The sequence below is a fragment of the Athalia rosae genome, chromosome 2, assembly GCF_917208135.1.
Source record: "Athalia rosae chromosome 2, iyAthRosa1.1, whole genome shotgun sequence".
Lineage (NCBI taxonomy): Eukaryota > Metazoa > Arthropoda > Insecta > Hymenoptera > Athaliidae > Athalia > Athalia rosae.
Window position 1 is genome coordinate 22,171,331 of NC_064027.1, and position 27,446 is coordinate 22,198,776.

The 27,446-nt window shown below is 39.2% G+C and overlaps 1 protein-coding gene across 1 annotated transcript; it reads left to right on the forward strand.

Moving 5' to 3' along the window:
* Positions 1-879: 879 nt before the first annotated feature.
* LOC105689286 (orexin/Hypocretin receptor type 1) lies at positions 880-23,819 on the forward strand. The gene is made up of 7 exons (XM_048649413.1): positions 880-1,815; positions 6,799-6,978; positions 11,254-11,348; positions 12,214-12,366; positions 15,226-15,423; positions 20,019-20,153; positions 22,004-23,819. Exons 1-7 carry the CDS (start codon positions 1,429-1,431, stop codon positions 22,260-22,262), a joined length of 1,407 nt encoding a protein of 468 aa, XP_048505370.1. The 5' UTR covers positions 880-1,428; the 3' UTR covers positions 22,263-23,819.
* The last annotated feature ends 3,627 nt before the right edge of the window (positions 23,820-27,446 follow it).

The following is a 27,446-nucleotide window of genomic DNA, read 5'->3' on the forward strand; positions in this document are numbered from 1 at the left end:
TCGCTTCGAAGTAATGAATCGGTATGCTAATGCGGCAGGAGATCGTAATGAGGCCAAAAAAGCGAGGAATTGAGGTATCCATAGTACGAGAAAATATGATCAAGTTTCGGTAGCATGGTAATCGGAATGCGAAGGTGTTTGGATATTATTCAAAGTACAAAGCAAATCGAAGAGCTTATGAGAAAGTGCATCAAGGATTTGTAATCAGTTCGTTACACAAGTCCTCGATTTTCTATCGAGTGATGAGTTATGAAGAGAGCGCTTTAGCCGAGTTATCGATCTCGCGGTACACAATGTAGGTACAGTCGAGTTTGCATTTCGCGTGAAATCTCAAACGGAGTCCTTTGGTAAGGTACATCGAAATTATTTTACCATCACCGATCAAATACCATAAATAATCATGCTCCATCCTATTGCACAACGAAAACGGTCCAAGTTCAAAACACGATTTTCAATCATCGCACGCTTTCGTACCATATCCGGTACAGGTCGTAATAACTTCTTCATAGACGTAATCAACCCTCGATCAAATACTTGCGCCGAATCATTTTCGGCCCAACATTTCAAAAAACGTGAGAAAAAATGAAAAGTTCAACACACTCTGATGTAAAAATTGCGACAAAAATTTTCAGCGGATCCGGAATTGCATGAGTTTTTCAACGGATCTTCCACAATTCCCTTGACAAGCTCGTGACGTTGATTTTTTGCAATTTGACTTTTGAGCTTTTTCGGTGATCCCACTCGTTCGTTTTTTTCTTATTTTCACCTTTCGCACCGGTCGCGAGTGTGAGAAAGAGCTGTGGGAACGGACCTGCGCAGTTCTAGATTGGCAAGCGTTAAGCATTGGGGGTGCACATCGCGAAAGCTCACCGTAAGCTCTGCAACTACTGCGACGCCTAACCAGCGTCGCGACGCCCGCACAGTATACTTTCCACGATTGTCGCCGTCGGACGTTATCAGATATACCAGATATTACACGCCGTAATTTTGCTCACCGTACGACAAATGGGTATGACAATAACGGAGGAAACATCACGAAGGAAAAAAGCTCCGAATGAATAAAAAAATTTCAAAACTTCCGAACCTCGACGCGTCCACGAAGCGATAATTGCTGTTCGTAAAAAATGAAAAAGTTCTCATTCACCGGAACGCGTAAAGCTCAAAAGCGATCGTAGTTACGAAAACAAAGAATTTCGGTCCCTGAACAAACGCTATCGAATCAGACGATAATTAAAAATTATCAAAAGTTTTCCACAACCTTTTTTGTTAATCGCGGCGTTTGAATTCAGTGCAGTGCTTTTCGCGCGTTTGATTTTAAAAATATTTTAGGAAAGCTCCGGTGTCGAACACCCCGGACTCCGAGTGTTCGCGAACGTTGGATCGAAACCGGAGTAGTCTTTTTAATTTCAAACCTGTGATAGTAATCAGATGATGACGATGCGTCTGTCGCAGGAGGACATAAACGGTATACCCAATCAGTGGCTGGAAACAATCGTCCACTATATAACGGGTTTTCGAAACGACACCGTTGATTTTTCACGCCCATATTTACGACCTTCGGTGGTCAGAATTTACCCCTTGTTCGTTCTAATGTACGCGCTTCTGATCGTCGGTGGAATACTTGCAAACTTTGCCATGGTTTATCATATCGTAAAATACCGACTCTATAGGGATCCAACTTATGCGTTTCTCATCAATATGGCGATAGCTGATGTAATTGAATGCATTTTCGTATTGCCAATTTCACTTACCGTAATGTTGGTGCAGAATTGGATCTTCGGAAGGTTTTTATGCTTCTTCCTTCCCATGCTACAGGTGAGAATATATACACATGCACGATAATCCCATATAAACTTCGCAAGCCTTTCGTACATGGAATCGAGAATTTTCCGCGAACTTTTTCTTTCTCACGCCGCGTCGAAACATTGTCTATTGTTTTATTCATCAGAGAGGGTGAGGGGCCGATATCGTCGAATGTCCGCACATGAGCGACCGAAGGATCCCATCAGTAATATGATACCTAATATTGTATTTCTCGACCCTCGAATTCTCTAAAAGCTAAACAAAAAAGAACTAAAAAAAAAAATCCAAGACTTGGGAAAAAAAACTTCCAGGGAAGTTAAACGTTGAAAAATTAAACACTTCTAGAAAGCTTTTAAGCACAACTCACCGTTGATGTAACGGTTGCTAACTGTATTTACCGGAGAACGTTATTTTCTTTTATTTTATTTTTTTTTTGTCGTTTTCTTTTTGTTACTCGACTAACTCCTCACTTATTCATTGATCACGTTGTAGTCCTGAAGGAAATAAACGGGTAGTTGGATCTTGAGGATAAAATTTTGTCGAGTGTGAAGGACCCTCCGAAGTCCATCAAATTACCGTACCATTAATATCGGGCAAAGTCGGGCACCTCACGGAAACCGCTTTCTTTATAAATATAAGACTAAACTAATACTTGAAGATTTACACCGAGCACTCGGATGATCGATTAACGCTCGTTAGAGAGATGAGATTCAATCTTCAATCTCAATTAAACAGGAGTATCAAACTTAACTGACAGCCTCATCATACTGTATTAGAATTAAACGTTATATGGACCTATCGTCTCTGCAATCACCGCGAGCTCCGAGTTAATCACAACCTTTTTGTTATTCCTTCATGTTTTTCCGTTACACGTTTTGTCACGTCACCAAGGAATGAGGGAATTTCAAGCATGCAAGATTCTTGATTAAGAGAATTAAACGTAGGCGGGTCTGATTGAGCTTTCGACTCAACGTTGTCATTTATTTCTAGAATATTTGTGTGCATTCTCAGGTAGGATCGTTGATGAACGGAGTAACTCGTGCATTTCCGCTTGTAAATAACTTCGTCCCATGTCGATAGTTCGATGCGATCGTTTTTGAAAAAGTAATTTTTTCATTCGGAAAAAATATTATTCGCAGCATTCGTCGGAGTGATTGTATTCGTGTATAGTATACATTTTCGAGAATCTTCGATTGATTCTACTCAATACCGCTGCCCTACACCTATTTGCCTTTCAAATAACGCGCACCTTGAGCAAAATTGTGGAATTTTTCGGCTCGGTTCTTTTTTCTCTTTCCTTTATTTCCGCTATTCGTTCAGGTACCGTTCTATTCGTACTCGCAGTGTGGGCGAATACTCGGGACTTGGATGAAAAAGGGGGAAACGCGGGGCGGAGGTCACCTGCTTTTATCTTTATTTATGCTTTCACGTTGCCTCGCGGTGGTATAAATTCCAAAACGACCCTCGTCACGAGTTTTTTTGAACAGAAGAAATATGGGAAAACTACGTCGCGAGTTCAAGCTCCTTTCCTTTCGCTCGCTTCGCGCTCTCCTCCCACGCATCCCCCTACTCTGATCCGATCTTCGCATTGTATATCCTTCAATCGGTAATCCAAAATATGCGCAACTTCATACATATGATTATCGATATATGAATTCGCGCGGGGTTTAACCCCTCGCTATTTTCAATTTGCGCCTCCGGAACACCGCCGGATTTTCTCTTGTCATTTTCCCTCGAACCGGTTTGAGTTATGATTATTGAAAATAGCGAAAGAAAAACTGAATTGAAGATTAAATTTTCAGGGGCGTTTAGGAAGTGCTGCTACCGCCGGCAATTTTTTGATAAAATTCAGAATAGTGTAAGGGTCAGATCCCAATCAAAATCTCTTGGACGCGACCCCGTGAATATAGGTAAAGCCCATAAAGCTTATGTAAGAAATTCGCACGATATACGAATACTCGTGAGAAAGTTTCCGATGGAAGCATCGATCCAAAGAATCGTACTTGCTAACTCCCACTTTATATTCAAAATGGCTTTTTGGAAATTGGGCATTCCCCCGCCCCCCGCCCCCCGTGCCCGTTACACTAACGACTTTAAATCAGGATCAACGATCTGTATTATACTTTTGCGACAGGTATTATAGACGCGTACAAATCAAGACGGCAAGGAAGGGATGACTGGGGATGAGGGAAGAGAGAGGTAGGGAGGAGACGGCGATATTTAAATTCCAAAAGTAATTTTAATCATTTTTACATCTCGGAAATAAAACACAGCTGGGATCTTTCGCAGACATGTCTTATACACACCATTTATCTGCCATTATTCTCAAGGAAATTTTTTGCCTGGCGGGTTGAAGGGCTCGAAAAAAAGTTACCCCAAGATATATGGGCGACCTCCTACATTATTATGAAAACTAATTGAAGTACACCACGAAACTATGAGATTACGAAATAATTGATGAAATTGACACTGTAAGTTTGGTACAAGTCAAAAGAAAAGACCATTCTTTGGATCATCGCTTTTTGTGTATTTTTTTTTTTTATTGTTTCTTTCGCAAGTCTTGAATCTTCGAAACAAAACACTTGATGCTCGCGCGTAACCATATTGGTCAGATCTTACATACTTATATTGATTTGTCCGCTCTCCTTTATATGAAATTTAGGATCCGATAGAAGCCGTAGGTACGAACGTACCTACCTTAAGTCGTAACATGGGCCACGGTAGGTTTCACGATTATACGCACCCTTCTCGTATCATAATTTGCAAGCTTTGTCTCAGGGCGGCGAAGGGGTGGAAAAACGCACAAAATCGAAGACCTTAAAAATTACAAAGGTATATGCGCAACAACCACGTACCTACAGTTTGGGTTCAGGTTGCAGATACTTAGTCGTCGCAAGCTCGAACGAGCTTTTCCCCCGAAAACATTGAAAAAAAAATGATGTATATTTATTATTAATTGGTGTAGCAAATGGCTTTGTTTTTGTGTTAATTACTCGCCGGAGTACACGAGGGATGGGATACAGGTTTTGCATCATTACTTAGTCGAGGGAAAATTATCTGATGCGAGTACGAAAAAGGGGCGGAAGAAAGGGGGAAACTTCGGGATGAATTAATACACAGATAGAAAATGGCGGTGAGAACCGCCGAATTCTGTTCTATCTCTTCTTCCGTTTCTATGTCACGCGTCGTTCTTTCTTTTTTCCTTGAGTTTGACATTTTTTCATAATTCACAATGATTTTACCTCACCGATTTACTCGTAAAAATTAGCATATTCATCGCAGACGCTGTTGCCCCGACTTTTCGTTGTTTGCTTCGCCGGATAACTAGGTCATAAACGAACTGTCAATCGGTCGGTCAATCAATTAATTATAATTTTCGCTGCTCACTTTTTATCATTTTCATTTTATTTCCGAGCGGAAGGGAAGTGAAAACAATGCATCGCCAAATAGGACATTCCACGTCGACGATCTTCATTACAGAATTACGGTTATTCACGGAGAGTTAACCACGTTATTTCACGCGAAATCAAACCGCTGCTGCCGGTTAAATGCGGTAACAATTGCTAATTTTTAAACCTCGACTGAATTCAAAATTTCACGCGGATATCCAGAGTGAAACGTAATTATCGAAATTTTTTCCGACGCAACGACGATAATGCGGCGGACTTCGTCATAATGAAATTACGCTCTGACGCGTTCTGAGGTTTGCCGATTAATTCGGCAAACGTTCAGAATTATCAGACAACGCCGGATTCGTACCGTTCCGCGACGCATTCACAACTCGGGTTCGTTTTTTTTTTTTTTTTTCTTTTTCATACGTTTATTTATAGGGTCGAATCACAACGAATGTGGATTTGAAATTCGGGTTGAGATTAAACTCGCTGTTTAATGTCATGGTCTATTTCGTCGTCATCTATACCTAAGAGGACTTCGCAAACTCTGGTGTAATTTACTAAAATTAGATACATGTATCAGTTTGCTAATTTACCCGAGTTTATACAATATTACCCGAACTAACTCGTATGTATAACTTTCGGTAACATCGAGATAAAAATTTAGTTATAGAACTATACTTTAAAATAAATTAACAAAATCGCTGACAATGAGTATATTATTATCCGTGTCAATCAAAACGTACAAAAAGCGCGTATTTATATAACGGTACGTGGTACAATCCCCCTACGTAGTCGGGAACACCTACACGACGCGTATACCCCGAGAGAACAAAAAAGGTGTCGAAGCGCGTTTCCCGCGATTTTCTTTGTCTTGTGATCCGTTTTCTTCTATCACTCTGTATGGTTTCACATGATATTATTTATACACCCATCAAGGTTCGCGATATCGAAGCCAATATAGACACGAGATGAATTCTCACGGCCATTGTAGTTGGGAAATTCTCCTCTCGTTTATCTATTTTCACATCATTCGTGTCGCAGAAGTTTATTTCACTCCTGTGGAACTCTTTTGTTGGCTGAAATTGGATACGTCGCAAGCCACGAAAAGGGCAAAAATGACGGTGATAAAAATTGTAGAAACGAAGGGAGAAAAATTAGGATTAAATATCCACCCTTGAGCAACGGATTACCCATTGACCATAGAGAAAAAAACTTATCAAGTTTTCAAGTCTCCAGATTCGCCTACTTTACGATATCGTTATCTTTCTAGCTGATATACGTATATTATACTATATATACGAACCCAACTTTATTTCTCACAAATGTCTAAATAATCCCAAAACTCCGCCCTTTAAACTTTTCCCCCCTGTTACGCCCTTTCGTAGTTTAGAATTTTGAGGGGGAGCTTTCTACTACCTGTAGCATTAACCGAACGAACTCGATAGAAATTTTCTTCCACCCACGTACACGTATACCCGAAGTAGTTGCAGTCGCGAAGTCTCGTTTCTCGATATTTTCAATAAAGTTCTTCGCTACGTTACGTTATTTTATATCTTTTCATTTCTTTTTCTCTTTCAAATGTTATGAACTCTTTTTCCAGGACATACCTCTGCACGTGTCGATGATCACTTACCTCCTGATAGCGTGGGATCGTTTTCGAATGTTAAGCGATCCAGTGAAGCCGAGGATACCAGCTTTCGTTTGCGCCCTCGGCGCCTGGTTTTTTGCCGTTTGCATCGTGCTTCCATACCCCATCTACACGACTTACCTCGACCTTGAAGTAAGTAGAAACACAACACCCCCGACGCTTTCACGATCTGGAAAGGCTCGGGACAAGCAAAAACAAAAAAAACAAAAACAAAAACAAAAAAAGCTAATCTTGACGCAAGAATCTTTGAAATCCCTTTAAAGCTTTCAGTAGTAAAAGGTCTTCAAAAGAATGCCGTTCGTTCTGATCGATTTCTCCATCTATTTCTCTACGAAACCGTCGATCCGTTTCTTCACTATTACAAAAATCATCCCAAGAATAAAAAAAAAAAAAAAAAAACCTGAAACAACCAAAAAACTAAAAAATACATCCCTTTGTTTGAAAATATTTGAAATCAGCATCAGAGGAGACATCAGTCCTTCGGTCGATCCGACTATCTATTCGTTACATACATACATACATAAGCTCTCGTTATTTTGGTCACGACTTTATTCAACCCCAATGTACATAGAGTGGTGAGATGCCGGTGATATGTAAATTTCTCGGTGTCCTAAGTAAGCAATGAATCGTCGCTATAGTCGTAGTCGTAGTTGTCGTTTGTCCGTACAACGAAAACTTTCCTACACAGCTTACAACAAACGCAGTGAAATGCTGGAAATAAATAGAATTACACTCGCGAGTAAAAGTGGTATTAGTTTTAAATCTAATCGCAAGTCATGCGGCTGCAGATATTGCTCGGAGCTTATTTGTTCTTCAGGTTGGATTTGAGCTTGCGGTAAAGAGATTGGAATAAAGTTTCTTCCGATAGTTTAGGTAAGCCGGACTCGTATCGAACTTTGAATAATAAGTATACGTACGGAAAAACTATCATACGCTTTCAAATGCAAGGGAAATTGAGGGAGCAGCCATGCGGTACGCTATTATGTAAAGTCTGTCGGAAATTTGTCGGAAACTGGGGAGAGGAAGAAAAAAGACAAAACAGAGGACCGAAAAATAAAAAAAAAAAAAATGGAAAGAAAAAACACGCGAACGCTTCTGCGATGATTCAATGAGGAATGTGAAGCTCAGACAGGGATGAAAATCAAATTCTAGAACAGATGAATTACAATACGTACTTCATGCGGTTATATTAGAATTTGTTTACTGAGCAAGCTTATAGAAAGAGCGTTGAAAACTATACGACTGTAGGCAAGCGAACGTTTTTCTTTTCGGCTTCGAGCTTTGATAAAAGTAGGTTCGCGGTTTTTCAACTGGAAACGGAAAAAAATAACTGAAAAGAAAAAGAAACGAAACAATCGACCGTACTCGAGCGGAGGTTGAACAATTAGTGGTGAAAAATAGAGTTAACAGAAGGAGAAAAGAAAAAAGAACAAGTAGAGAATTAGACGAAAAGTTTTTGGAATCAGCTGGTAAAAAGCCGAAGGGAAAAAAAGTCAGTGTTCGTCGTCTCCGAGCAGTCTCAGGGGTTCGTACTACCTGGTTTATAAATCGTTGATAACGGATGATAAATTCACCCCCACCGTGTGCGTACTACTGTACTTTAGAAAAGTTTGCCTTTACAAGTTATCGATTTCAGGGGCGTTACAGTTGAGCGATACACACATCGAGGTGTTTCAGGTTTATTTTGTATTTTCTTTTATTTTACGAATTCGTTTCTCTTGTACTCGTTATTTTCGCTATCCTTTCTTCGGGATTTCTCTCAGTTAGAAAATTTATTGGATTTCGCGGCAACGGTGGTAAAATACGATTCGAAGCTGTGAAAAATTTTATTCGGTTGTAAAAATTTCAACGTTCTTTAGCGTTTCATTTTCTTGTCGGGGAGAAAAGCATTGCAGAGATAGGGAGCAAAAGTCATTTCGAAATCAAAGAAATGCACATTTTTTGCATGAGAATCCGATAACCGTCAGACGCTGGAAAATTACGCCATCCCAGTTTCTGGCTGGAAAAGATGTTGTCTCAAATTATATTTGAAAAACGTGCTGTCTCGAGAATTTTTTTTCCAGATTTCAAGGCGGCATCGTTTGACGGTTGAGAAGTTTTCGATATAACGAGCCGTTTCATTTTATCTTTTCATTTCAATCTCAAAAATATTTCAGCTTACAAGACTTATGCATGGTAAAAAAGTCACGTTTCTCAACCCAGGTTTACTTTAAATAGGGTGCAATGCGACGCGCCTCTCTGCGGTCTACCTAATTCCAAAAACACGTTGTGCATGATTCTTGTTCCTTTTGCAGACATTTGTTTATTTTTTATTTTTTTCTATTTTTTCGCCACGGCGTTGGCAAATTGGGCTATGCCAGGCTTACGTGTACAGCTTCTCCATGAGATCGGGCGAAGAAACTTGCTCGTTTTGCTGAAATTTGAATTTTAAATTCACGCTAAAATCCCGACGGTACTAGCTGTTACACCGCTGCACATCCGCGCCTTAAATTTTCACGGTGTACGTATATTATAGCGATATTTATATAAAATGGGAGCTACGTACCTACGTCGTACATACGTAATACATACCTATACTTTTTTTCGAGGTAATGATTATAAATGTAACTCAGAGTTTTATCTACTCACTCACTCGTGATTTGACGGAAGTCGTTAAACGCGTGAAAAAAAAAAAAAAAAAATGCGAAATGACTAAACTCTGAAAATAGCTCCACGGGAAGCTTTCGAATTGGAATAAAAAGCGGAGAAAAAATCGTAACGAACCATCGACACGTACATTGTACAATTTTCCGCGTCATGTTTCTCTCTCCCTTGCTTCCCTTTTTTTTTCATTGCTTGTTTCAACGAACACGGAACTAAACAAGCTTTCTGAAATCGCGCTGAAAAGTTCACAGAGCTTGGGGTACGGCTGGAAGTTAATTTATCTGTACTGTGCATATATTTTTTTTTTCTCTTTTTCACATTTGTACTTTATTCACCCCTCAATAATTTCCGTATCACTGATCCGGTTGTTTTCCATGAAATTATATATCCTTCGTGTTGCAGTCGGCTGACTTCCGTAGATTTACCTTAGACGGGATATTTTTCCCCAGTGTACAATTTCAGAAGAGAATTTTTGACAAAAATCAATACGAATTTGAGGAGAAAAATTCAATACAATAAACTCAACGAGTCATATTTTGAAGAGGCAGGATTCGACGAGGTTCCGAATATTGTTAAGTCCGCTGAAAGGGTGAGGTATCGACAGTAATTTGGATTATAACAATTCGTTGATGAATTACACGAGTGAGAGGAGGTTCAGTGGCGGGTACATACCAATGAATGTAGATGAAGTGGAGATGGCTCGAGGTATAAAGGCGAGAGAGAATTTTCATATAAGCGCAGTCGTCACTGTAGGTAGGTAGGGTTATAATAGCTGTATAAGTCTTCATCAAACAGATAAATGCGGGGCGTTGGCTCCTACAGCAATTCCCTCTCCTGCCGCTTTCCCTTTATATTCCTACGGCGGCAAATTGCCCGGGCGGACTTCAATTCCAACCTTTATTATATCTATAGAATACCCTCCCCTCCCCTCGTCACTCTACCTCTTTTAATTCTACTACGCCGTACTTACTTACATTACTCATCTACTTACCCCGGACTCTTACCGCGATCCACTCTTTTCTGCTAATTTGTTTACCTCCGGATTGATGACCTTGAGTTTCCGAACGCGGGGAGAAATTCGAAAATTCCTTCGGACTGAATTAAAATCAAAAAGTCACAATCTCTTGTTTGCACGTGATTTATCTCTTCCACCGTTTCCACTTCCTCTGCTTCTCTGGGGTTGCAGACTTTCTCGCATATTATGATCTATGACCGGATCGATGTCAAGTTTTCCAGAATTTCAAATGTTGGACCAATTGTGGCAAAAGTTATCCGACTATTCGACTTGATTTATTTAAAATTTCCACAAATGTTTCGAGCTTTTCACTCGGTGAAAGCGCGAAGCCTGAAATTGAAAAGTTTAAATGTCTTGTTAGCGCAACGGTGATTCTTTTGTTCCATCTATTCATCTGTATATGAGGAAAAGCTCATTCCCGATGTGATTTATTCCCAAATTTTCCTCGCAACAAATTGGTCACAACAAGCCCGAAGCCGTATGCTAAAACTTGGCGAACAATTTTAAAGAAAATCATCGTCGTAGTTTTAAACTTTTCTTGTCTTAGCTGCCGAGTTTCCCTCCCGTTTCTCTTCTGTACATCGTATCCATGACGTCGAATACACCCTACGCGTACGCCTGTATAATATTACATGTATACCTGTACATAACCGAATACACTCAAGGTGATTATTATCGCGATGAATTGAAAGGATCTGGAAGCCTTTCACTGTATTCCAATTGTTCCTTATCTTCCATTTTCTTCGCAGAGATTTATGAAGGAGCAATTCAAGGGCGTTGGAATATGCGCTGTTAACCTAGCCGACGACATGCAGGAATACATGAGAGGGCTTTTCATTGGGACGTGAGTATCGCAGCTTTAAGGTTTCAAATATCATTACAAGCGGTTTGAAAACGATAATTTTCTTTCTCTCGCTCGCGAGATACATCGTTCACTTTGTCCCGGCCTCACAGTATCTGGTCGGTGAAACGATTTGATTCCGCCTGTATTGCCGTTCAGATTTTTTATTACAATCCTTTTTTTTTTTTCCTTTCCGCCTTTTTTTCACCCCTTTTCTCGCCTCAATCGCCAAGCCGCGAGCGAGCATACCTCGGCATGATCAATAGCCCTGGCTTTCCGTAATGAAGAAATTCCCGTGTGACCTAAATTCGATCCGAGAATCCAAGGGTTAGGAAAAAAAGCCTCCCTCATCCTTACTTGTTGTTCTTAATTCTGAGAGGAAAAAAACCCTCTCATTTTTCGTGTCCCGAAGACGAAATCGTGAATCTCTTACGGAAATTAATCATACGCCGGATTACGCCCTTGACGTGTGAAAAAGCGTGATTTCAAATTTTTGTTATATTTTTATAGCGGTTGAAAGAAGATAAAAAAAAAAAAATGGAATAACAGGAAGTATTGCGGACGGTACCTACGTGGACCGAACCGACCGAGATAAGATGGCACCTCCGTTCATTTTTATCATTAAACCGTCAGGAGGGACATACTTCTGTAAAGTTACTACTTCGAAGCTTCGAGCTACGGCGAAGCATTGGAATGAATATATTTCTTTTTTCGAACAAATATTTGACGTTAGAAAATTAGAAAGTTCGGAAGTGAAACACCGGGCGTGGGCACTAACAAATATTGAATCGGCTTGTGTAACATAGCGGGCAGGATGTAAAACCGCGTTTAATTACAACGACGACGACCGCGTTGTGTTTTATTGCAGATACGTAGCTCCTCTCGCGGTCACGGCGTATCTTTACGTCAAAGCGAGCAGAGAACTTCAAACCCAAGAAGGCCCCTTCGCCGTTGCAATGTTCGAAGCGAGGGCCAGGGATTCATATTCCAGACACGGGAGTCGGGCGAGCAACGACATCACGTAAGGACCGAACCCCAGAGAGAAATCTCTTTCTTTTCCCCTATACTCTGTACGTACGGCGTATCCTTTGTTTCATTTTTTTTTTTTTTTTATGAATCAGCCTTCGCGCTCGCGATGTCACACGGCTGGTTGAAGCGATAAAGATACCGCGCTCGGAGTACACGACTTTTATTGAGTTTCGTTCGCACGGAGAGTAACGGTGAAAATTAAATAGGTGCGCCAAGAAATGCCTAGAAATTTTCAAACACCATCGGCCACAACGGACGATTTAACGAGAAAGAGAGAAAAAAAAAACAACAATGCAGGCAATAATTGAGTCGGAGAATAGAAAAATATCACACGAAATATGCGGTGTACTTGCATACGTAGTTACGTCTCGTACGTTGAATAAAAATGCGGGGGATGAATCCTTGTGGGTGAAAATAAAAAAAAATGATGGAAAAAAAACAAAAAAAAAACAACTAAAACGTCCTTGGAGACTCGTGGCCTGCGGGTGTCGTCTCGTTCCACCCCTGCGGTAATAGCGTTAAAGATGAGTCTACTGGGATAAGGTTTATGAGTTTCTTTCATCGCGAGTGAAAACCACATGAACGAAGCTAGCTGCTGATATGCGTTCAAATGGAGCTTTTTATTAATAGAATTTTTGACAACGAGTCGCTCGGTCGTTTTCACAGATCATTTCGTTGTGGCACAAAGGCTTTGCGTTATACGAGCTTTCTTTTAGCAAAAAAGAAAAAAAAAAAAAAAAAACGCTATTAAATACAAAAGATACAAGTATCGGGACGGACGAACGAACGAGACTTTGATAATCATTCAAAAAGAGCTTTTGATTACTAGAAAAACTTTTTGAAGTATTTCAAGGCTCTGTGAGAATTTCTCGATGAATTATTTCATTTCTCCTCCAAAAGAATTTCATAAAATTTAGAGACAAAAAATAGGAACTCGCGGGAATCTATTTTTCATTTCATTGGATTCGGTAAAATATCTTCATTCCGAATATTTTTTTGCTGAAAATTTTATTTTCGGTGTGAGATAATCCAACGGCAGGCAACCGTGTAAATCGAGGAAACGCGAAGGTAGAGGAAAATCGTTACCGAGAGATAAGCAACTCGCGTACCATTTCCAAAGCAGTTTTCGAGTAATAGACGTGTCGCCGACGCCGCATCTCGATTGTACGGAAGGGTGTAGTGTATATACACACATAGGTATATATAAACATACATATGTATTTACGTATAAAAACATTTTCTTCATATTACATCCCACACTCGCATATGCGGCATTATTTCATTCCAAGACGGACGAATAAATGAAATTCTTTTCCCGCAGCCATAACTCAGATTTCTTCCTTCTTCTACAAAAACGACTTTTTCAGAAAAAAAATATATACATACTCGTACATCGATTCGATTTCAAGCTCCACGTTGACCCGAAGAATCCACGATTCGTTAAAAACTGATCAGAATTTTCAAAAAATACCGAAAGACTGAAATTCGTAGAAATTAATTCGGCAGATTAGACAAAGAAAACATCATCCGTTGACTGATGATAACTATCCATATATGAACTTTTGCAGCATTCTAGGCGTCCTGTAGATCCTATCGCCAAGTAATATCTTTCGATCCACCGAACGGTGATTCTCCTCGCAATACCAACACCGTTTACTACGCAGCTTTCAACGAATCGTGTAGATACTCGCGGAGAATTTCGCTCACGGAAAAACGTCGAATGTTCCTCACGAAGCTCGGGAATAGATTGAATCGTACGGCGCAAATGTACCACCGTACGTCGTTCAACGGTCTCTGTAATCTATGCGACGGATCTGGATGCGAAGCACATTAACACTCTACTCTTTCTCCCGATGAGATCGAAACACGTACAAACATTCGTGGCAACCAATTGTTCGGAATAATGTTCGCCCGGTATTTACCTAAATATGTATGTATAATATGGTGTAATGTATTATCGTTACACGTGTAGGTACGTATCTCGTACGTGTAATACAATTCTGGAGAAGCGCCTATGGAAACCGCAAGGAACGAATCAATAGATTCTCTCAAGTACACGTACGTATAGGTAGGCGTGTTTGAGAATTCCCACCGCAATTCGATCAGCCCGTAAGCCTTGACGATTTCCAGTTAATAGGGTCCAATACGTTGGAATATATTATGTTCCAGAGACATCTGGAGTAGCCAATCAGCGAGCGTTATACGGCTATAATTCCATCGAATTTTCACAAGATCATTTCAAACGATCACCGAAGATCTAGGGAATCGATTAGTTGACCTGGAAGAAGGAATATCGGTGGTTTAATCGATTTCTTTTTCTACACTAGTTAAAAAGAAGTCGATTCCCAACTGAAAGATCGAGAACGTATCTGGGCTTGATTGAAAAGATAAACGTGTTTTTTGACTCGCGTTGATAGAATTTGTAAAATCATTCAATTTGGTTCACCTCGTCCGGTAATCTAACCAAAAAGATTCGCAACAAAGCTCGAAGTCGAACTGGGGAAGAGGTTTGGGACGAGGATGAGAGACCGGAGGAAATTGAACCGCCCTTAATTCTGCTTGAAGTTAACGAAAAATACGATTCGATTTCGAATATATTCGAAATAAAACAGGAAAAAAGACACCGAATGCCCTCGAATTTTTACTGTCGGTTGTGTTTATACCACGATTTATGTTAAAATTTATAAAAAAAAAAAAAAATGAAAACCCAAACCAAAAAAAAAAAAAAATACAATAATGGAGTCAGTGTAATATTATCCTGCCTCGAATATGCCTCGTATTACACCTATTTATTTGCATAGTTAATATACATTAGAGTCCTTTTGAGTACCTTACCATGTTATTCCTACAGGACTTCGAGTCGGGGAGACGGGAAAAGGGAGAGCGGCAGTGTGGGAACAGGGGGTACAGTCGGGTTCGCCGGACTCTCCGGAGGTTACGACCTTTACGACGCCGAACTTGATGTTCGCAAAGAAAAAAGAACGCAAAAATACCTCATCTTCATGGTATCCGTTTTCGCAATTTGCCTGTGCCCGCTCATGGTTCTGAGGTAAGAAATACGAATTTATTTATCGACGTACATCTAATTTCCCCGTGGCATTTCCCTGAGTTTCTGAATTATCGGTTGAGCGAGCTTTTACGGATTATGTTAATTTCCGCGGAATATTAAAAAACCGTGCAACCAACTGAACGGATAAGCAGATTATACGGAATATAATTCCCGTTACACATTCCAGATTGACAAGCCCGATAATTACAATTACGTTTTACGTCTGTCATTCTTTGATCGATTATTATATCACCGCGTGATTCGATAAGGCTTACGAAAGTTTTCAGAATAATGAGCCGAAAGTTCTGCGACAAAATTTCGAGGAACACAGGGATTAGGATTTATTATGATCGTCCAGAGAAAATAAAAACAATCACTCACTCGCTTCATTTTTTCAAGAATTAAAAACAAAATTATCCATCTCGACATTATTTCTGCTCATTATTCCGAGTATTTGTTCAGCTTCTTTTCTTTCGAAATGGTCCGTCAAGCGCTTTGATCAAAAATTTGTCCGTGTTGATTTCCGGATGCATAATTCAATTGAAATGATTATGACGAGGGTGGAGTCGGTCGGTATTATAGGGGTGAATTCATCTCCCCGTCGCGCATCAATTAACCCTCGATATCACAATCGAACGTACTTCAATTACCTTTTTATACGGTTACGGATTAATTGAACGAACATTTCAAAGCCGGATCGAAAGCTCGTTTTAGTTGTATTTAAATACGGTGAAATATTATTTCGCACGAGTCAAATGAAAGAAGAATTGCTAAATAATTAATTGAACGAATCAACCGCAACTCATTGAAATGTCCACCCTCGGGTGAAGACTTTACACCGCTGGACGGTAAAAGCTCTGCAAAGATATAAGCTCAAGCGCTTGCCGCTAGTGAAGCGAGAGACTTTTGTTTTTTTAGGTGATACAATATCGTTTCAAACACCCATTCCCGATACATTTGAGCTTTCTGTACGTACCTTTTTTTTTTTTTTTTTTCTTCTTCAACTCTGTTCTTTTTTCTTCGGCGTTCCGGCGGAGCAGCTTTCTCCGCGGTTGGATAGTTTGGATATAGTTTGCGATTTGTGAGGCGTAAAGAAACTGGTAGCGGAGGTGAGAGAGTAACGAGTCTAGAAACTATACTAAAAGAGACGTATGTATGTACAACCACATGTACATCACACTCATCTCTATTGTACATATGTAGGTACATACCTAGAGTTGAATCTACACGTCACAAGGTGCACCTTACGTACTTTATTGAGTTTCGGAAGAACGAGCTTTCCGGTTATGAAATCCGGTGGGATATGAATGCGCTGTACGGGTACGAAGTAAAAATATTTCCCATCGTTTGCTCTCCTTCTCTTCTCTATTTTGCCGTAATAAGCAATAAACTCGAAGGGAACTGCAACTGCAAAACATTCTGGGTAAACTTGAACAAAAATGTTCGCCCTTGATTCGGTTGCGCGGAACTTGAACTTTCAATTTAAATTATTTTCCATTCCGATCGTATGTAACTTTGAATTGCTCAAAGCGACTGCTCGTCTTTGAGCGAAAAATAGTAAAATTTTAACGCTTCAGAAATGAGGTAGGTGTTGCTTCGATTCATTTGAGGATAATATATAAAATGGGTAAATCCGAGGTGTTGGAAAGTTTTTAGAACTCTCAAAGACGCGATACCTTCGCGCTAATCGAATATGAAAGTTCACAACTAATTCAATATTTGTCACATTAAGTAAATCTGAGCAAAGTGAATTTGAGTTTTATTGAACTCAAAAAACTGTTTTTTGTGGGGTTGAATTTGTTCTTTCAGAGTCCCCAGCTCGCTTATACTCGCCAGCAAAAAAGCGATGAAATAGCAGAAGTTGAGCGAATATACATCTATCTATGTATAACTGAAAAAGTTGCCTATAGATACGCGTATCTATATTACAAGTATGGTGAAGTTACAAAATTACCGAGTCGGTGGCCCACCGCAGCTTATAATATCCAAAGCTCTTCATTCCGTCGACAGATAATTCAACCCCAAAATTTCCAAACTTCTCGAGGAATTTAGTCGACAGAACAAAACTTCGTCTTCCAAAAATGACACCTTATTTCAATCTCTGGTTACCCGCCGACGCGCAACTTTTTTGGGAGATTTGTCAGAGTCTGCACAAATTGGAAAAAAAAAAAGAAAGAAGTTACTCTGCTTAATTATTATTTCTGCGACGTAGTTATAGGTATATGCGTACATTTATCGTGTACACTGAACTCGTAAATACGGGGCGCGTCATCAACTGCTGTCGCTTGTCACGCGATGCGCCAGGTTTGTCTCCGAAAAATTCACCCTTTATTTATTCCGTATTCTTTATATCCATTATATACACATCGGTTCCAGGTCGGATTCATACAGGATTGACCTATATTTTTTTTCACCTACTTTTTTCTGAGGGTTTTTCCTGCTCAATTTCCACTCCATCATTCCCCGAACTTTTTTCATCCCCTTCACTATCAAAGATTGAGCACTTAATATACACCGAATCGGGGGAGAGTAAAGTGGATAAGAGAAACTGTATACTACAAATGTACAAAAAAATTCCTTCATTGTTAAGCTGTTTATAAATTTCCAATTATTAGCTTGATTCGAAGAACAATTGATCAATTTTTGCGTGAAGTATAATTATGGAATTTTTAATTTTTTATTCTTTTTTTTTTTGTTGTTCTCTATTTTTTACCCTCATTAATTCTCTTCTGATTTTTCTACGCGACGCAGTAAAAATCATGAATCATTCTGGGCACTCCGTTGTTGGAATACCATGACACTTTACACGTACGTACCTTTGTAGGTAATGTAAGTACACTTAATTATGTCCAAGACTTGTTCTGTTTCATTTCTTTTGTTTTTTTTTCGTTTTTTTCCTATACACTTTTCGGGGTGAAAGGAGCGGCTTGAGTTACGGTCTCGCCCCAGTGTTCACTCTTCGTTCCCTCGAACCATCCTCCCCCCTTCTTGTCTATAGAATCTCCGGCTTTTCCACTTGCGATACAAAGAACTTCAAAGAATAAGACTAAAAAGTTTAATAATAAAAATAAACTCGAGATTAGAAATGGCAATTCCTTGGAAGCGGGGTCCACCCCATTTTTAGCCATAAAAAATTAAAACTTTACCATTGTATAATTTTTTTTTTTCTCAAATTATTCATTCTCACAGTGAATAGATAAACAAAATACTAGAATTTTGAAAAATAGATATTTCAAATAGTTTTTGCTATTTTTAAATACCAAAAAATTGTATTTTCCATGTTTTTGACAGTAATTTTCTGATCTTCTCATTTTTCGAAAGTTTGAACATGTATTTTATCTCCAAGTACATGAAAAATGAAGTGATTTGAACAAAGAAATTGGTCAAATAAAAATTTTCGAATTTTCGAACAGGGTCCACTTCCAAGCAGTTACCTTAAAAATCACTGAGAATCAAGTAATGAAGGAGTAAGCTCCATTTTCAAATACTATGATCTTCTTCGATTTCGACTGCCTCCTGTAACTATAACTTGAAAGCGTTTAAGATATTATATCATACTTCAATTCCACTAAGACCGAGTCATGATTTCTATAGGTGTATTCTGTTAATTGCAAGTCCTAAGCTTTTGTAATCCACATCCACGTAGACGTGACTCTTTCGTACAGCGTGTACTCGGTATGGTATTATACACTATAGGTATGTACTTCGTTGAAACGGCTTTTGCGCGGCTGTAATGCCTACGAAATTATTGTGCTCATAGATATTCTTTATACCACGATAGTGCACGTCGTAAAGGAGTTGCACGTCCAAATTATGGTCCTCACAGTATATATAGTGAAAAATCATATGTTTTTTTGGAAAAAAAAAATTGCTGATTGAAAGTCTTATGTCAAAAATATGTATAACACTTCCTTTTGTTATACCTGAAAAATATGGTAGTCCCGAACAAACACAACCAGTCCAAAAAATCAGGCTTAACGGACGGAGTAAAACCTCGAGCACTCACAATCAGCCATCAAATATTAACGACCAATACTGAGCTTTTTTTAAAGGCAAGGAGCAATTATTTGAAGCAGTCGATTGAGAATTTTTAGTGCTCAACGATCGTTCCAGCAGCATTATTGTGGCAATTAAATAATGTAAGAGAAACTAGAGTGACAAGGAACAGAAGCATCTACGCAGTTCTTGAGGAGCTTACTTACCCCATCGAAAATGATCCTCAAAGTTTTAGAATTATCGGTCAAACTTTGTGATTCACTTCTGTGTCGATTCAAGGGTCTCTATGTTAGCGTAGTGTAGCGTAGTGAAATCTGGTTGGAGAGATTTAGCGTTTCTCGGATTGTAGAATCAGGGCAAATTAGGGAACTTTATTGGTGAAAAGCTCCGAGCTTTGGGCTCTACTAGACACGAAGAGACTCGAGGTAATTTATGCGGAGGGTAGTTAGCTACGTATACCCGAAGTTTCGTAGTTATTTAAATTATTCGTCTTTTATTCTTGCTTTTCTGTTCTTCTTTTTTCTTGTCCTTTTTCTAACATACACCGATCAATCAGATATTTCGGAAATGAACGTGGCACTTGGTTCTCTCATTTTCAGGTTGGCTAAACTAGCGCTGATAGAAACGTACGAAAATAGTGGTCACTTCGACATCACGTTTACCATGTTCGTTTGGGTGGCATTTATGCCCATAGTAACAACGCCAGGATTCTACGCATCTTGGCAGATGAGCAGGTTGGTGGTTTTGAAATGACATTGATTTTTTAAACCAGGAACGTCGTGGTTCAACGGAAAATCGACACAACTTGGGTGATGCTATTCGTTATTTCAGAAAGGTTCTGATCAATTGACGTTGTTTTGAGGCAGTCGCTCCGCGAATATTATTCATTTTAAGAAATTCGATCGCAATAATCTCTTCATGATCATGTATTACATTCATATATGCCTCATTCATGACCCGAACTACTAAGGTTCACCTGACCTGATCTCCAGGTACACATTTTTCCCCATCTCGTTTTATTATTTATAGACCTCGTATCATATCCGCCGTCTACGAGCCACCGTCTCGCATAGATCTCCACTTCATGTAGTTCACGTGAAGAATTTCTACTCGGAAAATACATAATAAAGAGAATAATAATATATTTGAAGCAGGGGTTATTTCAAGTTTCTCGCAATGTTGCGCCAGATTTTATACACCACAGAGAAGAAGAGAGGGAAAAAAAGGAAGGGAGGATATCAGACTTCATAGCTTTTTGATCGCGTATATTTGATTCGTATATTTTTGGTTTTTATTTTCAAAGTACGTCACAGCCCCTCAAGTTACTCGCCGCCATGTTGAATTCCTAGTGCAGAATCATCGGGCGAATAACTCGGCTGTTCTTTAATGCATGATCGATTCTCCAGTCATTCGGAAACTCGTCGTTTGTCTCCCGCCTTCTTCTTATTCACAATGTCTTTTAACCTGAATTCCTGCTAGATTCGCTTCTTGACTAGAATTTTCGGTGAGCACCTTTGGTCTTCCTTGTCATTGGTTCTCTTTTTATTGTCCTCGAAGAAACCTTGGTTATGGAACTACGGATTCGATACTAAGGATCACGATCCCATTCGCTGCATGTGAACGTAATTCGGTGTATCCTTATTCCTACTAAACTCCGTAAATTCGTGAGAAATTTCCGAAATGCAAGCGACAAAATTTCCAACATATTCGAAAAAATTGCCCGGGGCAAAATAAAAAAAAAGGCGGTAAGGTCTTTCTTCGGAAACGAACCACCCCTGATATCGCGAAGAACGAAAAGAAATAATTGAACGCTCACCTGGAGCAAACCAATTCTCGACCTTCTTAGATTTGGAGCAATTCGCTTTCTACCCCAGCCACCTCAACTAAAAAATCTGGAACACATAGTTATACCACACGTGTAATCAAAGCTCTACAAAAATGCGGTCGTGTTTCCATTTTTCGTAAAGTTTCCAAAAGTAAAAAAAGCTTATACTAGAAGTATAGATTTCGTAGTTTCGTACCTGCTTTATTCGGGATATCTGGCGTTGATCTCCGTTAGCTTCGATCGTTATCCCTGCTTAATGGCGAGTGTGTTTTATGTACTCGGCTTGGAATTCCATTGCTAGTCAATTTTTCTCCGCGTAGCGGAACACCGGGATGCCATCGATTTCCGCCATCCTCCAACAAACTACGACTATATGAGCGTACGAATATAAAACCAAAATGGTATAGTAGTTGCATGTAATTTTTCACTCATTGGGTCGTAGAATAACGTGAATCTCAACGATCCGACTTCATTTCCTTCCAGCCTTGTGAATCTGTGAAATATTCTAACGACTCACCGTATTCGTTCATTGGCACTCGCTGCCCAATTTGGCATCACCACCATTTTATCGAGCGTGCACCTTTATCTACTTTAATTCGCCTTCACCTCATTTTTCTTCATAGTAATTATTATAAATTATGAATAATCAATGAGAGCGAAGGAATTTTTCAATGAACAAGTATTCCCGATTACATGACTTTTTTGTTTTCTTTTTTTTTTTACTTTATTTTTGTTTCTCGTTGGTTGTTCGGCTTTCAGGCCGGCGAAGGAACGTCTTCGTGGTTATTTTCGGTTTTCGAACCGGCGGATTCCAAGAGGATGTGAAGATGAGGTGAAAATGTCCCCTCGGCGTACACCTCGGCGACCTCCAGCTGGACTAATGAACGTTGCTTACACTCAGCACGTACGTACAGGAAATGTGACCGGAAATAATGGGGGTGGCGGAAGTTTGCGGGGTCTTCATAGTCCAGATTTAGTCTCTAACTACAGCATACAAGTAACGAGCCTTGTTGAATAGTTAATTAACCGGTGTGATATATCGTTATTATTCTTTTCATTTTTTGATTTTTTAATTGTTTATTAATCTCCATTGTGAAAATTCTGCATAATGGAAACCCGACGCTTTACGTCCCCAGATTAACGGGCTGGTTTTCGACAAAAGCTTACGCGTCAAAATTGGGAAATTTGCATTTCGCTCGACATTATAATTCAAAATCGAAAATACCGCAATTTTGAAAAGTTCCAGGATTAACGTCATCATAATGAAAGTTGGCAGAATGTTGGCAGCGCGCAGTTTTTCGATTTTTTAATCGGTGATGAGGGAAAATTGGTTCCGGTCTCGCAAAATCGAAACAATTAATCGGAAGAAAGCTCTCGTTTGAGCCGAGATTGAAATCGGTATTCGGAAAACTGAGGCGTACGATGATCGCTACCTACACGTAGGTATAGGGCCGTTTCACGATCTGATTTCCTCGAAAGCTTTTGGAAAAATAATTAGGCGACTTATTCGGGTGAACAACCGTTAAGATGACAAATCAGACGTGTACATCTCGCGATACCCGGATGAAATATAATCCGACGTTCGAGACTCCACTTCTTATGAAAGGAACGTCGTCTCTCAGGAACCAATTAGATTGATTTCTGAAATCACTCGAATCAGATCTATTCAGATATTCGTCGATGAGTGGATGCATCTGGTTCGAACTTTTACAATCCAACATCTTTGATCTACAAGAATTAATTCATACCTAATTTCTTACAATTAACTAAATTCGGGAACCGACGGAGTCCGATTATTCAGGTACCTTTTTATCGTACTAGATTTCCTGAGACTTCAGAGTACGGAAATTTGACGAAATCTGATTTTATTTTTCATATATATACTTAACAAATTTCAGCATCCATCGATTCAACAACTCGTAGCACAATAATGTTCGCTGTAGTTGTTGAAAAGAGAAAAATAAAAATTAATGAATCGATATAGAAAAAAACTTTACTTGACTCACACAATGTGATTTGAGTTAAGACCAAATCGAACGAAAAATAAATAATTGAATAAATAAATGGATAAACGGTGAGAAGAAAAATATGGATGCACCGATCTTCTGACGATCCATCATTTTTCAAGTAAAAATATTGCACAAAAATTAATTTAGGAACATTAAAAATAATTGAATATACGTTCACATATATACCTGTATATATGTTGTAAATATTATTATTATTGTTGTTATTATAACTAGAATTCCACTAATTAAGATCCGCAAAATTCTAATTACCTGCAATCTAGATCTCACAATATACGTATATAGACAATTTCGTAATTAAATATACGTATATCTAGATGACCATCTCCAAATTAATTAGTCTATATTCACCCTTATACGGGTGTGACGGTACATATTAGTTATACATGTGTGTATAGAAACGTTAAATCGGAAACCTGCGTTTCATTTTTGTACGCGTGAATATAGTATTACAGGTATACCATTAATCGTTGGGATAACAAAATGATAATAATTGTTGTAATTGTTGTTGTGGTTTGCGCTTACTTAATAAAGTTTCTAACAAGGTATTGATATAAGCATATATATTTTTGTATCGTGCCAATAAATAATTCCGTTGGAGCTTGGAATAACGTTTTTCAATGTGTAAATGTACACATAATATTACAGTAACGCAATATCAGGCATATTTTATGTATGTATGTATATACATATCAGGGAGGACCAGGGCAAAACGGAGACGCTAAAAAAAGTGACGAATTTATTGGAATTTCAACACTGCCACCCTGTTGCTTCGAACGAATCATCGAATCCGACAACAGGTCTCGGGTTGTCCAACTAACAAATAAAAATTCGGCGAAATTTGTTAATTATTTTTTTTCCTTTTTTTCTCGGCCCCGTCAAACATAACATCCCCTTGAATCGACGGTACGTTAGCTCGGATCATTTCGAACGGATTTTATAGTCCCCTGTACACGATCTCCGAGATTATTACGTAGACTCGTAATTTTATTTCGCCAAATCGAGTCCGCCATTTTGCCCCGAGGTTTCACCCGTTTCTTTCGCGGAACAGGTGAATTTCTATGGTTCTCCGTTGTGCCCGAGAAATTTCTGAATTTTCACGGTACCCCATCTTGCCCCGGTTTCCCCTATTGTATAATATTACACGGATGTATATAAGCGATAGTGTTGCGCGTATTGTATCCGTCATTAGATTATTGATATTTTTGATCTGAAGATCTACGGTCTGGAGTACACTTCGTTCGATTATTATTTATTCCATTCGTTTCATATGCTCGTGATCGATATGATACGCATGCCCTATGCGTATATACACGTGTTGTACGACACTAAAAGTGATTAATATTAATTAATAAAACGTCATGCAGCAAAGGACAGACGTGAGTGAATTACAATAAAAGTATAATTATACACGTATACCTATAACGTAATGGCACAGAAATGTATGCGCGATCGATGTATTTACGTGTAAATATATACGAATATAAATACATAAACATGTGTGTAACATGATTGAATGTCACTCCTATATCGCGCGAACAAATTAATAAATATATATATTCGTTAATTTACCTTGAAAAATATCAGCGAAGAAGCGGGATAATATTCGACAATTGTTTTTTCATCTGCAACGTATTTTATATACGTCTGTAATTTGTGATTTCCTATTTGGTCGTTATCGTAATCGTACGATTCGTTTATTTCGTCCGCACAAATGCGAGAAGCATGTTCAAGAATTTGCGAGCTCTTTTCCCTGGTGAATGAAATCATCCGATGCCAGCTGTATACTTTGTGCTCTTCGAATGAAAAATTTCTTGATTATTCAATTATTTATTGCTTGACCAACTTCGCGCGCTTAATCATTTCGCTGTGAAAAGTTTGAAATTCGTTGAGCTCGTTTACGATGTACGTACTTACGTACGTACCTACCATACCTATACCGTGAATTCGAACATCTCGCAGGGTTGGCGGACCGCGCGGGCATCGACGAACGAACTTTATTGAATTCAATTACCAGCGACACCCGCGTAACGGGAAAATAGATGGGTTAATTTTTAGATCTCTAAATTTTCAACTACGAATAGTCCTGGCGATTTTTTTTTTTCGCTTCATTGTTCAACCAAACTCCACATTTGAGGCTCGTCCGATGCGCCAAGTTTTTAACCACATGCAGAATATAGCGTTGGAATAAAAAAAAAAAAAAAAAAGTCATTCGAAATTGGTTCGGGGTCAACGATTCGCCGACTTGCCATGGAACGCCCGCTACACCACATGGATTGGAAATGAATGAAACTTTTCACGGATACGACCTCCCACCTTCAAGTCTTTCAGTTTTCATTTCGACGTGTTTTTTGACAGTTTTCTTGGAAACGTTCGGAATAAATTAAACTCTCGAAACCTTATGCGATGGCGTTACGTGAATAAATTTCACCGCGAAAAGCTCAACATTGATGTAGCCATGGTTTTTTATTGATTTATTGACTCGTATGAAGCAGCCAGATTTCACGTACCCGAGTGAAGTTCGTGCATATTATTTTCGTTAAAAACTTTTCGTAGAAATGTTGCGCGTTTCGACATTGCTCCGTTGTGTCCGCTTTTGTAGGCTACGCCCTTCTGACATGAGTCGACTTAAGACACGACCTGCTGGCTTTAATTTTCTTATGCAGCGGTTCGAATTATTTATTTTATTTTTTTTGTCCGCGAGAAAACAGCTTTGAAAAATATGCGCCGCTCCGCCACGCGAGATACAGGCGAGGGAGAGCTCTCGATTCGACCACGTATACGACCGTGATTCAATAAGGAGAATGGAAAAAGAAAAATGGGAAAATCGTCACGACAGCCGTCAACGATGAGACGCGGGGCAACGAGCTTATCGACCTTACTGTCAATCCAAATATGAAATTATACTTCTAGCTCGTAATCGTCGGTGAAAAGAAGAAATCAAGTCGCGCTTGATTTCCACAACAGAGTTTTCTCTGTTATTATCTATTATTATCTGCTATCCGTCACGCGAATTTTTTCGGATTCACGAACGATTCACTCGTGCGAAAGAGTTTAGGCTCAATCACATCTAATAATCGAAGTGAAAGAGAGAGAGAAAGAAGAGACGAGCTCGCGTGGAGTAGGAAAAACCGGAACAGAGCTTTATTTTGAGGTTCAATCAAAGGTATCATGGGATTTTTTTTCTGCTCCCTATTCAGCGAGTGTATACAACTACGTATACACATTGCACATGGTACATTCGAAGCCAAATTTGATATTTCTTCACCCCATCGTCCAATAATAATTTTATGGTAGGAAGAAAATGGTTTACAGGTAACAGGCTAAGCCGAGGGTCTTGGAGAATTGTTTTCGCCGATAAAATTATTATTGGATCGTGAGAAGGAGAGAAAAAAGATGGACAAGGTCACCGTACAACAGAGGCCCTTCGTGTGGGAATAAAAAAATTCCGATCACAGATTACTTTTTTTTTCCAATCATTCGATGCCGACAACTGATATCGTCATTTGATTTCTAACTTTCCGTCCTTCGCGCTGTAGTTTGAATACCGCCGTAATGGTTATAGATTGAATGAGGTTGCACCAAGGTTACGTAAGGGGTGATTTCAACGTATTTGTATATTAAGGATTGACTGAAACGCAAAGGGACAGAGGAGTACGTACTGTTTATATAGATATAGTGAAGCGAATACACTTGACTGACTGAGCGAGTCTTACTCTTCTATCTACACATAAACGTTTCCGAAGCTCGTGACACGTGAAACGCGTACACGTTACACCTAATTTAATCCACGAATGAATTGATTCGTTGTGAATGAAAGCTATACGCCAGAATTCTACACGATTTGTGCGAAATACTATACGTCACATATTCCTGTGCCGAATGGTATGAAGCTTTAAAAGCTCAGTTGTGAAGTTACATCGTTTTCAACCCGATCGATTTTTCTCTCCCAATTATCTATTCAATACGGAGTTCAATGACGACGATTATGACGCTGAAAATCTGCGCGTCAGCGAATCAGCGCCAAAGCCATGGGATTTTTCTGTTCTTTGTAAACTTTTTTTCAAAATCGTCGAGAAAATGGCCAAAAAATATCGAGATGCCCTCGTACCAAAGATGAACCATAGAATGGGACAATCGTATTACTGATTATCATCATTTCGAGGTCTTTTTCG

Excerpts from the sequence above, each read along its gene's own strand:
- LOC105689286 (XM_048649413.1), top strand. The coding sequence starts at position 1,429 with ATGATGACGATGCGTCTGTCGCAGGAGGACATAAACGGTATACCCAAT. Across the intron at positions 6,979-11,253 it reads CGACTTACCTCGACCTTGAA|AGATTTATGAAGGAGCAATT; the intron begins GTAAGTAGAAAC and ends TTTTCTTCGCAG. Across the intron at positions 20,154-22,003 it reads GCATCTTGGCAGATGAGCAG|GCCGGCGAAGGAACGTCTTC; the intron begins GTTGGTGGTTTT and ends TTCGGCTTTCAG.